At 44.9% G+C, this 18,073-nt stretch overlaps 1 protein-coding gene across 1 annotated transcript in view; it reads left to right on the plus strand.

Annotated features, from left to right (window-relative positions):
* FBXO48 (F-box protein 48) overlaps positions 1-3,968 on the plus strand; it is a 97,887-nt gene extending 93,919 nt beyond the window's left edge. The window contains exon 4 of the mRNA XM_085612713.1: positions 3,454-3,968. Within this exon, the coding sequence (XP_085468839.1) occupies positions 3,454-3,615 (162 nt within the window). The 3' untranslated portion in view covers positions 3,616-3,968. The remainder of the gene's footprint in view (positions 1-3,453) is intronic.
* The last annotated feature ends 14,105 nt before the right edge of the window (positions 3,969-18,073 follow it).

Here is an 18,073-nt window from a genome sequence, read left to right on the forward strand (position 1 = left end):
ACACTAAGGGGCATATTCATGAAAATAGGGATGTATGTCGTTACAACGCACACTTTTACAACGCATGCACTTACAACGCATTTTTGACAACGCAACATCCACTACAACGCATTCCATTACATAGCATGACACTACAACGCATTTTTAAAAACTACCTTTACAACGCATTCCATTACATCGCATACTACCTTTACAACGCATACCATTACAACGCATAATATTAAATTGCATTTAAGGTAAGTATTAGATAGTATAGGGGTAAAAATTACTATTCTAACTCCAGGGGGTGCAACAGTAGGGTAAGTGTTGGATAGTATAGGGGTAAAAATTACTATTCTAACTCCAGGGGGTGCAACAGTAGGGTAAGTGTTGGATAGTATAGGGGTAAAAATTGCTATTCTAACTCCAGGGGGTGCAACAGTAGGGTAAGTGTTGGATAGTATAGGGGTAACAATTACTATTCTAACTCCAGGGGGTGCAACAGTAGGGAAAGTGTTGGATAGTATAGGGGTAAAAATTACTATTCTAACTCCAGGGGGTGCAACAGTAGGGTAAGTGTTGGATAGTATAGGGGTAAAAATTACTATTCTAACTCCAGGGGGTGCAACAGTAGGGTAAGTGTTGGATAGTATAGGGGTAAAAATTACTATTCTAACTCCAGGGGGTGCAACAGTAGGGTAAGTGTTGGATAGTGTAGTGTAATATTATGCGTTGTAATGGTATGCGTTGTAAAGGTAGTATGCGATGTAATGGAATGCGTTGTAAAGTTAGTTTTTAAAAATGCGTTGTAGTGTCATGCTATGTAATGGAATGCGTTGTAGTGGATGTTGCGTTGTAAAAAATGCGTTGTAAGTGTAGTGCGTTTTAAAAGTTGCGTTGTAAAGGTTGTTCCCCTGAAAATAGTGGTGCACAATACCACGTCAAGTCACCTTGCTGTGCTGCCCTGCGTCACTAGGAAAAGGCATGAAAGCTCCGTATTTCTGCATTCCTGTCCTATCCCCCTGCGCTGGAGCTGTTTTGACTGCCTAGCGCTAACGGAGGCACACCTTGGTGCAAGGGTACCTGTGTTGTCAGCAGGATTGCTTTTGTGCAGGAAGGGGCACCTTGCTGCACAAAAACAATCTATAGGGGCGTTTCCCTCTTTCTATATGTGATGCAGAATGCACCACACATAGAGGAAACGCAAGGAGAAATAAAGATATTTCTCCTCGTTACACCTCACCTGGGGAGGCATATCTTTTTGGCTCATCCCCAGGTTTACCGAGTTTGGTAAATCTGGGAATGCATGAAAAACCATGGTATTTGCATGGGAAAGCCCAATGAATGCCTCCCTTGCGCAGAGTATAGCAACTCAAAATTTATGAAGTCATTCAAGCCACGCAATGAGGCTACAGGTGGCTTCCTAAATCTGACTTGGAGGCTTGCGTCACGCATGTACCACTTTGCCCGGTTCAAACGTGACTGAAACCTCATAAAAATGCCACTTCATCGCGGCTAGTCTCGAAAGAGGAGTCTCTTGCTCCAATACTGCGCAAAACCTAGTTCAAGAAACTAGGCAAATTTATGACACTAGCCACCAAAACAGCTTTCATCTTGTTTGCAACATAGGCATCCTAACCTGGTACTTGATTGTAGCCCTGAACATTTAATTGTTTTGATGAATAAAATATATTTTTCAAAGAAAAGGAAAGTGTCGTACAGGTTTTTGGTCATGTATTGGTAAATGACTGCATTTTATTTCGAATTATTGGCATTGATGTGCTCTTATTTCATAAAATGATTTAGATCGTATATATTTCCTGAGTCCATCCCATTGGCCATTGTTTTGCATGTACCAAAACAGCTCAGCCATGTAATATGAATTTTTGGAGACGTGCACAAATGCAGAAATGACCTCTTCTATGACTCTGGTCAGGCATAGGTTTACTTGAAATTCCTGTCTTTATTTCACGGTTCAAAGGGCAAATCCAGCTCTCAGCCAAGGAACAGTTAGTTGGCTTTCAGGTGTGCCAGGCAGGGCATTGATATCATTGCGGAACCCGCTCCAGAAGGCACCCCATCTTCCAAGCTTCTGCCAGTTCCTTTTGCTGGTGAAGCCGCCCACAGAACCTTGACTCTACTACCCTTGGAGCACTGCAGTCCCGCCGGAGAGTGGCAGAATGCCTCTTCTACCAGCACGCCATGTCAGAGACCGACCCCAAGGCTTTGAATTGAAGTGAGAGCTCACGCGCGCCAGTGAGGCAGTAGGGGGCGACAATCTCAAGGTCTGCCCATAGATGCACAGTGGAGGGATGCTCCAGAGTAGAGCTATTAGCAGACCAATGATCTGCGAGTTAACCCCAGAAGGCCTAAGGTGTAGGGCGGGGTAATCGCTGCCTGCTTTTGAGGAACAGCCACTATAGACCAAAGGTGTATGGCATAGGGCGGCAAGAGCACTTAATGAAAGCTGCCTCTTTCATAATAGGATGAGCCTCAGAGCACTGTGCTATATAGGCCTCTCTTCTTTTATGATGTACATTTTGACTTCCTCAGTTCTCATTCATTTACACATCTGCCTTTCTGGTGTGTTTTCATTGATTCTTTGAGTTGGCCATTTTAGTGGCACGCCGATTGCCTCAAGTAAAGTCTCTCTTCAAATCCATTGACGTCTCTGAGAACAGTTCACCTTCTTCCAATCTGCAAGGTTTAGTCAGTCCATTCTATTGATAGCTGATCCCATCCTAAGAGGCCTGTGACGTTTGGGGAAGTCAGTCCATCTTCAAATAATAAAAGGTACCTTTAATATGAAAATAAAACCACTCAAGAGGCAGTTTACTCTCCCAGTCTTCCTGCCTTCCCTTACTTCTTCTTTTCTCACCATCCAATCCATGTAGATAGAAAAGGTGATGGCACTGACAGAAAAAATGCAAAGCCTTAAACATGCCGATGGACGCTTCCCAGTTCGTGTATCAGAAAATTCTCCCAGTCATTATCTCACAAAAAGTTTAACGTATTCAGTTAAATCTTTTATAAACCGTTTATGTGTGACAGAAGCCACTTCGACGTGCTATTATTGAAGGATGAAAGGTGCTCTTTAATAACACTGTCCCCTTCCCCACCATGTAGATCCTTGACTAGTATATTGCGAATCACCTGGTAGTTAGTTAGTTCAGTTATGCTCAACGATGGTCATTTTGCACTCTTCTGGCTCCTGTCCTTTCAGAAGGGGTATTTGCGACACACTTGTTATTTGATTCCAGTGGTGTTTTTATCTATGACAGCTGCAGTCAGTGGTGTCATGTGATGTTTGTTGGGCTTTAAAATTCTCCAATCTGTGTATTTGCCTCAGTGCAGCAGTGGGGTTTGAAGTACGACTGTCTTTGGCATCAGTATTGACCTTCTTTGCCTTGCAGGTTTAAGTTTAATTTTAATACAATTTTCTTTTACTTTTTTGTTATTTTCGTTTTTTATCAGGTCACTCTACTAAGGAATTATTGGAAGAGCAAAGTGAAGCATGCGTGGCTGAATGGCAAATATAGCAACATTCTTTCGTTATCTTTGCTACCAGAAAAAAGCATGTGCCCTATGGATGCAGAAACATGGGGAGAAATACTTGAAGCCGAGCTGGAAAGATAACCCATTGGAGCCTAATGTCAATGAAAAGAAATGTTAAATATAGACCCGAAAGTATTTAATGAAAATTGTAAATATTTTATTCTACCATATTTATTTTTAGCTTATTGTATATAGATACATTTACCATTGTCTTTTTTTTTACTGTTGCCGAAAATGTTTTCGTTTTATTTTGTTTTAATATGTCCTAAGATGACATTTGCTCTAAAAATGTAACTTTATACTTGCATTAAGCAGATTTTTACAATATCCTTTCTTACAATCTATTTCCCAACATTGTTAGAAGCAGTCATATTTGAAATACACAGTATGAGCTTTTAAATCATGGACAAAGTAAAGAAAATTGTATTGTTTAAATTTGTGTGAGTCTGCTAATTATTGTTTATTGTTAATATTTTCGTCAGCCTTACCAGTAGATAAATTCATCCAATATAAATGCATATCGCATAACTTATACCATTACGTCAGTGGAAATTTGTAAAAGAGAGTGTAAACTTAACCTAGTGGTTGACGATGATGCCATAAATCCCTAAGTATAATATTGGTTGACTGGGGTGTGAGCCCTGATCAAGCAGCAACCACACTCCTAGTCAGGGTAAGGCACAAGCAAACCCCAAATTAACCTGTGCTCAACCTCTGTTAGCTTGGCACAGAGCTGTAAGGCTTCACTTAAAGGCAATGTGTAAATCATTTGTGCCACACTTCGAACAGTAAAACAGTGAAAACACCACACAAAAAGATCCCACACCATGTTAGACAAATAGAGCAGAATTTAATAAATGAAACAAAAGCCCCAAAAATCCTTTCAATAGAACCAGAGTTATTGATTTAAACATTTTTAAGAAAAATAGCTCCGAAAGGCATAAACTGTGGATATCTGGTCACGCTGGGCCGGTACAAAGTCACAAGTTCAGGCCAACTGCGATGGAGCGTGGGCCGGCTACAGGGACCCAGTTAGGCCTGCTGGACAGAGTATCTTAAATCCTGGTTTGCGGTGTGGGCCTGCTATGGGGACCCAGTTAGTTCTGTTGAACAGAGTACCTTATATTCTGGTTTGCAGAGCGATGCATGGATCCGCGTTTAAGATGTGTCACGCAGCTCAAGTGATACAGCTGTTTCGAGATGCGGCAAGGCTGCATTGTGAGGTCCTGTTGCATTGTCATCGATGATCCTGTCAACAGGGCTTGCGATGCGAAGTCTGGCATCGAAAATGCGGCACGCGGTCGGGGAGATGTGTTGGTTTCGAAGAGCTGTGAGGCTGCGATACAGACTCCAGCGTTGTTGTCAAGGCTGCCGTCAACATGAGATGCAAGGGCCTGTGCCAAGGATGCATTGGGCAGTGGTGGTTCTGAAGGCGATGCAGGCTGTGGCGGCGCTGCAAGTCTTTGCAACAGGTCCAATCCATGCTGCAACCAAGATCTATCGGTTCTGCTCGGGGTTGCGCTGCGCAGCCGATGAGACGGGTTGGTTTGCTGGTGTCTCAGAGGTTGGCAAAGCACCTTTAGTCCACTTCTAAGAGTCCAGGGCTGTGGTGGCACCAGATGGCAGGCAGAAGGCAGAGTCCAGGTGCAGATGCAAGGTTTTTGGAAGCCTGTTATGTCACTGAAGCTTCAGATCACGAATTCAGTCAACAAGCCCTTTGAGCCACTCTGGGTTCAAGAGAAGCAGGTCCAGTCCTTCTCACCCAGGCAAGATGGCCGCAGGTCAGCACCTCAGGGCAGCAGTTCCATCTGAGTTGTAGTCCAGCAGTTGCTGTTCTTCTAGCAGCACATCAGTTCTTCTCCCTGGCAGAGTAGTGGTTTCAGGGTTCCTTCTTTTACACACAGGAGAAGTGGGGAGAAGCTTCTAGAGGCATGCCTTTGAACTACAGAGATGTCCTGCCTTTCCTGCCCTGGCTCCAGACTAACTACAGGGGGTATGCAGACCTTAGTGTGGTGGCAGGACACAGCCTATTCAAGTGTAAGTGGGGCGGTGCCTAGCTCCACCTTCCATCCTCCCAGTGATGGACCATCCAGTCACACCTAAGCTCCATATGTGTGGGGCAGTCTAGGAGGAATACACAAAGCCCAACTGCCAACTACACCCAGTCATGTGACCAGAGACAGGCTGCAGGCACCAAATCGCTAAGGCAAGAAAATTAAAACTTTCAAAAAGCGGCATTTCCAGAATTGTAATTTAAAATCCGACTTCATCAAAATGGGCGCAACTTTTGTGGTATACCATAATTCTCTTCCAGGGGATCCTCATCAATAGTCATAAGCACTGAATATTCCCGCCCATGTGCGGGGACCCCGGAAATAATAAAATTATATATGTAAAAAACATACATATATACAGCTCTGTATATGTATAAACATATATCATTTTTTCCAAGCAAATGCAGCTCCCATAAAAGGCTAGGCAATGTAAATATACACATCCAATAACACACATATATATATATATATATATATATATAAAGGTATAACAATACACCTAAATCTCTTTTTTTTTTTTTTTTTTTTAATGAGGTAAACACTCATGAGAAAGCAAAAAATAAAGAGAACAAACTGTGGAAAAACACAGATGTACAACACATTGCCAGCCTGCAGGCTGCATTGCAATATAATACCATAGAGACTAAAAAGCCCTGTACAGGTAAAAACTGGCACCGTGCCTTTAAGGCAGCCCTGACTTCCATATCCCATCATGCCTCAGGGGTGACAGTTAGGTCAGTTGTTCTTTCCGGCTCCTTCAGTCAGGACCCTGGAATTCAGCTCTCTTCTTTTTTGACTCTTTAGTCAAGAATTATTACTACTTTAAGATTTTTTGGACTTCTTCTTAGAACTTCTTTGAGGAAGTCTGTATCCTGTGATTTTCTGACTGACTTTTTTGCTATTTTGTCAGAAAAATGCCTTCTTTATTTGTTCCATGTCCATCTTGTGGAAAAAAGAAGGCGGCTTCAGACACACATGAGGTGTGTATTATCTGTCTGCCGGACTCTCACTCTCCAGCAACATGCCATCATTGTGAAGACCTTTCCAAAAGGACTTTAAAGGAGAGGGAGAGGATTAGGCTGTATGGCCTAGCAGAACGGTCGACGTCGAAGCAGTTGGTCCCTGTTTGCTCCCCATCGACGTCGGGCTCGGCGTCGAAGACTCCAGCGGCGGGATCGTCGCTGAGAGGTGAGGAGTCAAGGGGAAGTCATGCTGCAAAGAGAAAATCGTTGTCGACTTTAGATTCAGCGTCGAAGCGGATGCGTTCGACGTCGACGGCGTCTAAAAGCTCGGCGTCGAGGACTCGGCGCCATAGTTCAACGTCGAGAAAGCATCTGTCGACGTCAAGAAAAGATCGATCGACGTCTGCACAGAGATATCGTTCGTCGTCGAAAGAAAGACATCGTTCGACGTCGAGGTCGGCGAGACATCATTCGACGTCGCAAGAAGTACGTAGACGATCTCCACAGTCGACGTCGAGACCAAGATCGCCGTCAAGATCAAGATCGCCGTCGAGGAAACATCGTTCGACGGCGAAGAGGCTTTCGACGTCGTCGGAGCATTCGACGTCGAGACAGAAGTCTCCGTCAGGAGTGACGTCGAGGCAAACGCCTCCGTCAGGGCCGACGTCGAGGCAGAGGCCTCCGTCGGAGTCGACGTCGAGGCAGAGGCCTCCGTCGGAGTCGACGTCGAGGCAAAGGCCTCCGTCGGAGTCGACGTCGAGGCAGGTGCCTCCGTCGGAGTCGACGTCGAGGCAGGTGCCTCCGTCCTCACAGGTCTCCAAAGCTTTGGTGAGGTACAGGAAGCCTCCGTCGAAGATAATCTCGACGTCGAGACAAGAAGCTCGGAGCCTCGAAGATTCGAGTCAAAGATCTCCGGTGATAGGACTATCACCGTCGAGGCAGCCCTCTGTTGAGGGTACGCAGGAGGTGTCACATATTCGCCTCACGATTCGACCAGTCTCAAGGCCGAAATCTCCTCATAGACTGATATATACGACTCCTGAATCACCGCGTCTCATATCTATCTCGCCTTCAGGATCAGAGGGCTCAGGTTCAAGATCAGAATCACCAGAGCTTGTGCATCAATCTCCAGTACCTGCAAGAGAAAGTTCGCAGGAGGAGGACAATGCTGTACCTCAAAGTCCCGTAAGGGAGATGCCTCAGGACCCTGCTATGCCAGACGCAATAAAGGCGTCGCTAACAAGAATAAGGGGCGTGGTATTCCCAGCGACACCGATCAGACCAAGATCTCGAGAAAGAGAATCCCGAAGTCACTCTCGAGCACCAAGAAGGCGATCCAGGTCTCCCTCCCGCAGAAGAGAGTCGACCAGATCAGAGAGAAGGCGCCGTAGGACCCCTTCTACCTCCCCTTCTTCCAGATCATCCAAAAGGGATTATTCACCGACACTCTCGGAGACGCCACCCTCTCGGGTATCTCCGGTAGATGATATTTCTACGTTTCAAGAAGTGTTGTGTAGAGGAGCTACAAAATTAAATATCCCTATGCCGGTTCAGGAGACAACTTCATCCATAATTTTTGAAACTCTTCATGAACGCACAGTGTCACGCCCTTTATTGCCGTTAGTCCCCGGTTTGCTTCAACCGGTAATGGATATCTTTCTCACACCAGCAACCACCAAAACGGCGCCGGCGAGAATTCTAAAAAAGTACCGTCCAGCTCCGGAGGATCCTCTATTCCTTAAATCGGATCCTCCACCGGACTCTGTCATCACCGCCGCTGCCAGGAAGACACATGCAGTAGCGGGATCTTCAACGGTACCACCAGATAAGGACAGTAAAACACAAGACTCCTGGGGGAGGAAAGTTTGCGGCTCAGCATCCTCAAGCCTTAAGGTGGCGAGTGCCTCGGCGCTTCTGGGGCGCTATGATAGGTCATTATGGGACTCTCTGCAGAGGTTCATTGACAAAGTTCCATCAGAGGACAGACGGGACTTTGAAGAGATTTTGCATGAGGGGAGTCTGGTTTCTAACCAGATCATAAGTGCAGCGGCAGACGGGGCAACACTGGCAGCGCATGAATATGCACATGGAGTCACAGCCAGAAGATCATCCTGGCTTAGATTGACGGCCTTGAAACCGGAAGCGCAGGCAAGAATTTTAAATCTGCCTTTCTCCGGTAGTTCTCTTTTTGGGTCCCATGCAGACGAAGAAATGGCCCGTATGAAAGCAGAGCTGGAGACCATGAAAGCTGTCGGGCTTGAAAAGAGAAAAGAGTTTCGACGCCGCAAGGGAAATGACAGGCGCAGTTACCAACAGAGGGTTCAAACCCCTCATTGGCAAAAGAACCAGGACCAGCAAGGTCAAAAGAAACAGCAATACCAGTCCCGCAAGCCATCCAGGGGACGAGGTAACAACAGGCAGTCTAATGCTGGAAACAAAGCTCCGGGGAAGCAATGAGAAGCCGCTTCCTCCGATGCTGTCCACCGCTCCGGTGGGAGGAAGTGTTGCACATCATCTTCCAGAGTGGCAATCCATCACAAAGGACAAGTGGGTACTGAATATACTGCGTCATGGGTACTCGCTTCGTTTCAAAAGTCACCCCCCATCGATTCCTCCTGTCAATTCATCCCAGCATCTAAAGCAGCTCAGAGAAGAGGTAGCGACGCTACTACTCAAATCTGCAATAGAGAAAGTGCCCATAAACCAGAGAGGAAAGGGAGTTTACTCCAGATACTTTCTCATCCAAAAGAGGAGTGTGAAGGTAGAGTTCAGACCCATTTTAGACCTACGGATACTGAACAAGCACATAAGAAAGGAAAAATTTCGCATGCTGGCGCTCCACCAAATATATCCTCTTCTCCGGATGGGCGATTGGATGTGTTCACTGGACCTTCAGGATGCATATTTCCATATTCCCATCCTAAGGAATCATCGAAAATTTCTCAGGTTTGTGGTAGGCAACTCTCACTATCAGTTCAAAGTCCTCCCTTTTGGCCTGAAGTCAGCTCCTCGAGTATTCACAAAATGCGTGGCAGTAGTAGCGGCTGCTCTGAGACGCGCAGGAGTCTTCGTCTATCCCTACCTAGACGACTGGCTAATAAAGGGCTCATCACCACAGAATGTGCGGTCACAGCTGTCGCTATGCCTGAACTTATGTCGCAAGTTGGGTCTCAGAGTGAATGTCAAAAAGTCCAATTTTTCACCAACGCAGAGGATCCACTACCTGGGTGCAACTATAGACTCCGTAGTAGGAAAAGTGTTTCCTTCGGAGGAAAGACAGTCATCCATTATGCTAAAAGGCAGACAGATCATAACCAGCAATCTGTCGTCGGCAAGGCGAATCTCATCTCTGCTAGGGGCCATGGCATCCTGCATCTTCCTAGTGCCCAATGCCAGGCTAAGGATGCGTCCTCTCCAGCAAGATCTCGAGGACAAATGGGATCAAAGGAACTCCCTGTGGGAAGAAAAGGTTTGCCTCTCCTCTGCAGCCAAACAGTCAGTCAAGTGGTGGCTGAAGCCAAGGAATCTACAAGTGGGGATCCCCTTCCATCAAGAACCCCCAACTCAGACCTTAATCACCGACGCATCCCTTCAAGGCTGGGGTGCGCATTTCGGGTCTCTGCAAACTCAGGGACGGTGGTCCAGCAGCGAACAGTTGTACCACATCAACATGCTGGAGCTCAGGGCAGTCCACCTAGCCCTCAAAGCGTTCCTGCCTGCGATCACGACGAGTACCATTCTAGTACAGACGGACAATACCACCACAATGTACTACCTGAACAAGCAGGGGGGTACTCGATCCAGAACGCTCTCGCTGGAAGCTCAGTCCCTGTGGCACTGGATCCTAGCAAGGAACATCTCATTGAAAGCGGTGCACCTACCAGGAGAACTCAACGTGCAAGCAGACTTGCTCAGTCGGCATTTTCAAGAACCAGAGGACTGGGTGATCAACGACGAGGTGTTAGAAGACATCTTCGAGGAATGGGGGCGCCCGCAAGTGGACCTCTTCGCGGACGAGCAAAACACAAAATGCCGAGGCTTCGCCTCAAGATACCATCGACCAGGATCCCTAGGGAATGCCCTTTTGATCAATTGGTCAATGACATTTGTGTACGCTTTTCCGCCTCTCCCACTAATTCCCAAGGTGGTGACCAAGCTACAGAATTCATCTGCCAAGATGATCCTCATAGCACCGGACTGGCCGAGGCAGTGGTGGTACACGGATCTCCTACACATGTCGATCCGCCCCCACAAGCGGCTGCCGTGCAGGCCGGACTTGTTATCCAAGATGCAGGGGAAGATTTACCATCCCAGCCTTCCCTCGCTGAGCTTAACAGCATGGCTCCTGAAGTCCTCCAGTATGGCCATCTGAACCTCCCTCAAGAGTGTATGTCCATACTGAAGGAAGCCAGGAGGCCTTCGACAAGACACTCCTACTTCTGTAAGTGGAAAAGATTTTATATATGGTGTGCTCAGCATCATTATGATCCCACTAAATGCCAGGAGGATGTAATTTTGCCCTATCTTCTACATTTAGCAAGGGCAGGGTTGAAATTTTCATCCATAAAGGTTCACCTAGCAGCCATAACAGCATACAGGCGTTCGCCTTCACAGCAGTCATTTTTTAAAGTGCAGGTAGTGAAGGATTTCTTGCAAGGACTCAAGAAAGTCTATCCCCCTGTTAGACCTCCCTCTCCTTCCTGGGAGCTAAACTTGGTTCTGTCGAAGCTCATGGGTTCGCCTTTTGAACCTATTCATAAGGCTACCCTACAGCACCTCACATGGAAGACAGCATTTTTAATAGCCATCACTTCAGCACGGAGGGTCAGTGAGATACAGGCCCTCTGTTCTAAAGAACCCTACACAATTTTTCATCTAAATAGGGTGGTGATGAGAACTCATCCTTCGTTTCTACCCAAGGTGGTATCGGAATTTCATGTAAACCAAGCCATCTCCTTACCAACCTTTTTTCCCAACCCCTCCTCTCCGGCAGAGAGGGCGTTGCATTCTCTAGCTGTCAAAAGGGTCCTAAAATTCTACCTAGATAGGACTAAGAATGTCAGGAAATCTGATCAATTGTTTGTGAACTATGGGGTTGTCCGTATGGGCTTTGCGGCTTCCAAACGTTCCATTGCTAGGTGGATTGTTTCAAGTATTACATTGGCCTACCAACTGGCTCAGAAACCATTGGGGGCGCGCCCTAAAGCGCATTCGACAAGAGGAAAAGCGGCTACCGCGGCTTTTCTCAATAATGTCCCACTCTCCGAGATCTGCAAGGCAGCCACTTGGAGATCTGTCCACACTTTTACCAGGCACTATTGTCTGGATTCGGACACCAGAGCAGACACTCAAGTAGGACAAGCCTCCTTGAGGAATCTGTTCCATGCATAATCATTTTCATGATTCTCTTTCTCCATGGGTGATACAACCTTAGTTTCATTTGCCTGCAGGTGGAAGGGGAACTTGCTACTCTATTCAGTGCTTATGACTATTGATGAGGATCCCCTGGAAGAGAAGGGTAAGTTACTTACCTGTAATCCTAGTTCTCTTCCAGGGGTATCCTCATCAAAGTCATAAGCAACCCACCCACCTCCCCAGGCAAATGAGAAGAAGTGTATTATTCATTATGGAAAGGATATATCTTTGTGTTTAGGACTACGGTCCCGCAAAGAACAACTGACCTAACTGTCACCCCTGAGGCATGATGGGATATGGAAGTCAGGGCTGCCTTAAAGGCACGGTGCCAGTTTTTACCTGTACAGGGCTTTTTAGTCTCTATGGTATTATATTGCAATGCAGCCTGCAGGCTGGCAATGTGTTGTACATCTGTGTTTTTCCACAGTTTGTTCTCTTTATTTTTTGCTTTCTCATGAGTGTTTACCTCATTAAAAAAAAAAAAAAAAAAAGAGATTTAGGTGTATTGTTATACCTTTATATATATATATATATATATATATATATATGTGTGTTATTGGATGTGTATATTTACATTGCCTAGCCTTTTATGGGAGCTGCATTTGCTTGGAAAAAATGATATATGTTTATACATATACAGAGCTGTATATATGTATGTTTTTTACATATATAATTTTATTATTTCCGGGGTCCCCGCACATGGGCGGGAATATTCAGTGCTTATGACTTTGATGAGGATACCCCTGGAAGAGAACTAGGATTACAGGTAAGTAACTTACCCTTACTTACCCTCTGTAAATTCACTGTTCATGAACTGGAACCACAAAACAGTTTCTTGTATATATTGACTATCTTGTCCCTTTCGCATCTTTTTTTTTGCTGTTTTGTACTCCAATGACTGGCTGTCGGAGACAAACTCACCCCAGGCAGTTGTCAACCACCTCCAGGTGCTGGTGAGCCTCCTAACATCGTTGGGGTTCACTGTTGATGAGTTATAGTCACACCTAACTCCTTTTCTCCCTTCCATTGGAGCCATTCTTCATATGGTACAGTTTTGTCTCTTTTCCCCTGAATGGAGAGTCAAGGGTAATTGTGCTATTATCCCAATGTTTTAGCCTATTTTGGGTTTTTAGCGGTTGCTGATCAGCCTTCTTTGTTTAAATTTCGTGTTGTGATGAGATTTTTGAAAGGTATGCAGCATTTATTTCCACCAAATCACTTTAGATACCACAGTGGGACTTGAATGTAGTTCTCACTTTTTGCTGTGCACTCCTTTTGAGCCACAGCACAGTTTTTCATTAAGACTGCTGGCACTGAAAACTTTTTTCTCTCATTGCCATAACATCAGCTAGGCCTGTAAGCGCGCTGGAGGATTTTTCTGTCAACCCACTTTATATTACAATGTTTCCAGGTAAGGTGATGATGAGGACCCAATCTTAAGGTCACTCCATTCAAATTGTACATACAAATCCCTAGGCAACTAATTATTTGCTTAGCATTTTATAAGATAATTGCTAATTCATTACTAAGAAGGCCAGGCGTACGTATAGAAACAAAACTAAAATATTCTTTTATTCTGTCCTGATAGAGAAATATTTTAGTTTAGAGCGAAGGCTGCTACAACCACCAGCAGGCAAAGTACCCGTCCTGGATATTTTTAGGTGCTGCGTGGACGTTGGTACCTACTTTCATGAAGCAGTACTGCCTTGACAGCCAGATCTGTTGAGAATGGCAATTTGCCCGCTCTGTCCTGCAGGGCTTATTGGTCTCAGCGAGTTCACAGACCCACTACTGTTGGAGGTACTGCAATGGTATCTAGTCACAAGGTGAAGAATCTGTGGTGAGAAGTATACATCAGAAGAATACATTACTTACCTTTGGTGGTGATCTTTCTGGTGCATACTTTACCTAACCTCAGATTCCTCACTGACTCACCTGTCTCCCTTCTCTGTTAACTGGACTCTTTTCCATCTGAAATGGTTCCAATCTAGAGATCTGCACACCAGTCATACCAATTAGCCAATGAGCTATGTGTCTAAGCGCACGGACAGCCTAGAAAGCAACTTATGTCAGCGCACATAGGTGGCTCTTGTATGTGGCTCTGCTCATCACTTCTGGATTGAAAAAACATAGGCATGGAGCTGCACAACACCACAAAGTGGCATGTGGGAGAATTGCTCAGACGTTTCCGGTTCTTGTATGACACCTGGGGATCATTCAATGGATGAGTAATCTGCAGTTAGTGTATCGATCATAAAGATTGTTACTGTACTGCAAGATTATACTTATTAGTGCATTCTTTGGCTCTATCCCTGATATATGGACAGACATACATAAGAAATCTACACCATATATTGTTAAAAGGGTTTATTAATTATTAAATCCCGGTTATAGTGGAGATTATATGAATGAGCTTATTGCAGTAATAAAATGATGGTGAAAGACAAAAGTGCAATACATATAAATCTGAGAAAAAATGGCAACATATCGGTTGGTGATCATTAAATCTTAAATCATAAATGCAATCAATCAATCTGTATTGGAATTCCTCTCTCCCTTTCTTCCCATCAGCTAATATCTGAGGTGAGCAGATCTAGAGTGTCGCTGGTGTTGAGAGTGCTCCATACAGGAGCTGCTTTCCACCTAAACTTGAGAACTACCCAGAGTTCTCTGCTTCTTTTTTGCATAATTTATTCGTCACTCTATGCCTGAAAGGGTATTTCTTTGACTTATACTGGGTGCTCCCTTGTGTCTGGACAAAGCTATACCTCTCTGAAGAGCTCTAATTAGAGCGAAACACTGTGTCAGAGGTTGCTTTTACTCATTTCAGGTTGGCTTGATTGGTATTTTACCAATTCAAAGCTGTAATACTGTGCCTGGAGTGGTAATTGGCTTTTGTTATTTTACAGCTCGGCAAGGACAGCACTGTGCTAGGCCTATGCTTAAAGACTTTGCTGTACAAATGGCAAAAGACTTTGTCCTTTTCTATCTCGGCGTGGATGGTACTGTGCTAATCCTATGCTTAAAGATTTTGATAGAAAAACAGACATTTGAGGTGAGCAGATCTAGAGTGTCGCTGGTGTTGAGAGTGCTCCATACAGGAGCTGCTTTCCACCTAAACTTGAGAACTACCCAGAGTTCTCTGCTTCTTTTTTGCATAATTTATTAGTCACTCTATGCCTGAAAGGGTATTTCTTTGACTTATACTTGGTGCTCCCTTGTGTCTGGACAAAGCTATACCTCTCTGAAGAGCTCTAATTAGAGCGAAACCCTGTGTCAGAGGTTGCTTTTACTCATTTCAGGTTGGCTTGATTGGTATTTTACCAATTCAAAGCTATAATACTGTGCCTGGAGTGGTAATTGGCTTTTGTAATTTTACAGCTCGGCAAGGACAGCACTGTGCTAGGCCTATGCTTAAAGACTTTGCTGTACAAATGGCAAAATACTTTGTCCTTTTCTATCTCGGCGTGGATGGTACTGTGCTAATCCTATGCTTAAAGATTTTGATAGAAAAACAGACATTTGAGGTGAGCAGATCTAGAGTGTCGCTGGTGTTGAGAGTGCTCCATACAGGAGCTGCTTTCCACCTAAACTTGAGAACTACCCAGAGTTCTCTGCTTCTTTTTTGCATAATTTATTCGTCACTCTATGCCTGAAAGGGTATTTCTTTGACTTATACTGGGTGCTCCCTTGTGTCTGGACAAAGCTATACCTCTCTGAAGAGCTCTAATTAGAGCGAAACACTGTGTCAGAAGTTGCTTTTACTCATTTCAGGTTGGCTTGATTGGTATTTTACCAATTCAAAGCTGTAATACTGTGCCTGGAGTGGTAATTGGCTTTTGTCATTTTACAGCTCGGCAAGGACAGCACTGTGCTAGGCCTATGCTTAAAGACTTTGCTATACAAATGGCAAAAGACTTTGTCCTTTTCTATCTCGGCGTGGATGGTACTGTGCTAATCCTATGCTTAAAGATTTTGATAAAAAAACAGACATTTGAGGTGAGCAGATCTAGAGTGTCGCTGATGTTGAGAGTGCTCCATACAGGAGCTGCTTTCCACCTAAACTTGAGAACTACCCAGAGTTCTCTGCTTCTTTTTTGCATAATTTATTTGTCACTCTATGCCTGAAAGGGTATTTCTTTGACTTATACTGGGTGCTCCCTTGTGTCTGGACAAAGCTATACCTCTCTGAAGAGCTCTAATTAGAGCGAAACACTGTGTCAGAGGTTGCTTTTACTCATTTCAGGTTGGCTTGATTGGTATTTTACCAATTCAAAGCTGTAATACTGTGCCTGGAGTGGTAATTGGCTTTTGTCATTTTACAGCTCGGCAAGGACAGCACTGTGCTAGGCCTATGCTTAAAGACTTTGCTGTACAAATGGCAAAAGACTTTGTCCTTTTCTATCTCAGCGTGGATGGTACTGTGCTAATCCTATGCTTAAAGATTTTGATAGAAAAACAGACATTTGAGGTGAGCAGATCTAGAGTGTCGCTGGTGTTGAGAGTGCTCCATACAGGAGCTGCTTTCCACCTAAACTTGAGAACTACCCAGAGTTCTCTGCTTCTTTTTTGCATAATTTATTCGTCACTCTATGCCTGAAAGGGTATTTCTTTGACTTATACTGGGTGCTCCCTTGTGTCTGGACAAAGCTATACCTCTCTGAAGAGCTCTAATTAGAGCGAAACACTGTGTCAGAGGTTGCTTTTACTCATTTCAGGTTGGCTTGATTGGTATTTTACCAATTCAAAGCTATAACACTGTGCCTGGAGTGGTAATTGGCTTTTGTCATTTTACAGCTCGGCAAGGACAGCACTGTGCTAGGCCTATGCTTAATAACTTTGCTGTACAAATGGCAAAAGACTTTGTCCTTTTCTATCTCGGCGTGGATGGTACTGTGCTAATCCTATGCTTAAAGATTTTGATAGAAAAACAGACATTTGAGGTGAGCAGATCTAGAGTGTCGCTGGTGTTGAGAGTGCTCCATACAGGAGCTGCTTTCCACCTAAACTTGAGAACTACCCAGAGTTCTCTGCTTCTTTTTTGCATAATTTATTCGTCACTCTATGCCTGAAAGGGTATTTCTTTGACTTATACTGGGTGCTCCCTTGTGTCTGGACAAAGCTATACCTCTCTGAAGAGCTCTAATTAGAGCGAAACACTGTGTCAGAGGTTGCTTTTACTCATTTCAGGTTAGCTTGATTGGTATTTTACCAATTCAAAGCTGTAATACTGTGCCTGGAGTGGTAATTGGCTTTTGTCATTTTACGGCTCGGCAAGGACAGCACTGTGCTAGGCCTATGCTTAAAGACTTTGCTGTACAAATGGCAAAAGACTTTGTCCTTTTCTATCTCGGCGTGGATGGTACTGTGCTAATCCTATGCTTAAAGATTTTGATAGAAAAACAGACATTTGAGGTGAGCAGATTTGGAGTGTCGCTGGTGTTGAGAGTGCTCCATACAGGAGCTGCTTACCACCTAAACTTGAGAGCTACCCAGAGTTCTCTGCTTCTTTTTTGCATATATATATATATATATTAAAGCTCCAAGGTGCCCACAGGCAAGGTTGCACTCATCCAGCAGCCAACAGTTTCAAGCGGGTAAAGGACATCACCGCATGCCGGTCTGCAGCTCTCATGTCTCGATTAAAAGCCTGACGCGTTTCTGAGCCTTCGCTCGTCTTCAGAGGCTCGACTTGAGTTTCTTTGGCGCTTTGACACTCCCACTATTTAAACAATTAATCGCCCTCAGATGGGCAGACTCCTATGAGTTTAAACGCACTGCTTTGTGGGACTGATAGTCCGTGTCATTTCCCTGTATGGGTGCGTCTCATTCTGCCATTTCACAGCCCTGGATGGGCCCCGGGATACAGGTGTCCATTAATCCCTCGGCTGTTGCTTCACTTCAGAGGCTCGGCGAATTCCGGCCCCCGTGATCCCCATTTTTCTCGGGGGGGTGCAGACCTTCGCGGCTGGGCTGCCGCGTGTAAATTAAAGCTCCAAGGTGCCCAAAGGCAAGGTTGCACTCATCCAGCAGCCAACAGTTTCAAGCGGGTAAAGGACATCACGGCATGCCGGTCTGCAGCTCTCATGTCTCGATTAAAAGCCTGAC

This window comes from Triturus cristatus, chromosome 6, assembly GCF_964204655.1.
Source record: "Triturus cristatus chromosome 6, aTriCri1.1, whole genome shotgun sequence".
Lineage (NCBI taxonomy): Eukaryota > Metazoa > Chordata > Amphibia > Caudata > Salamandridae > Triturus > Triturus cristatus.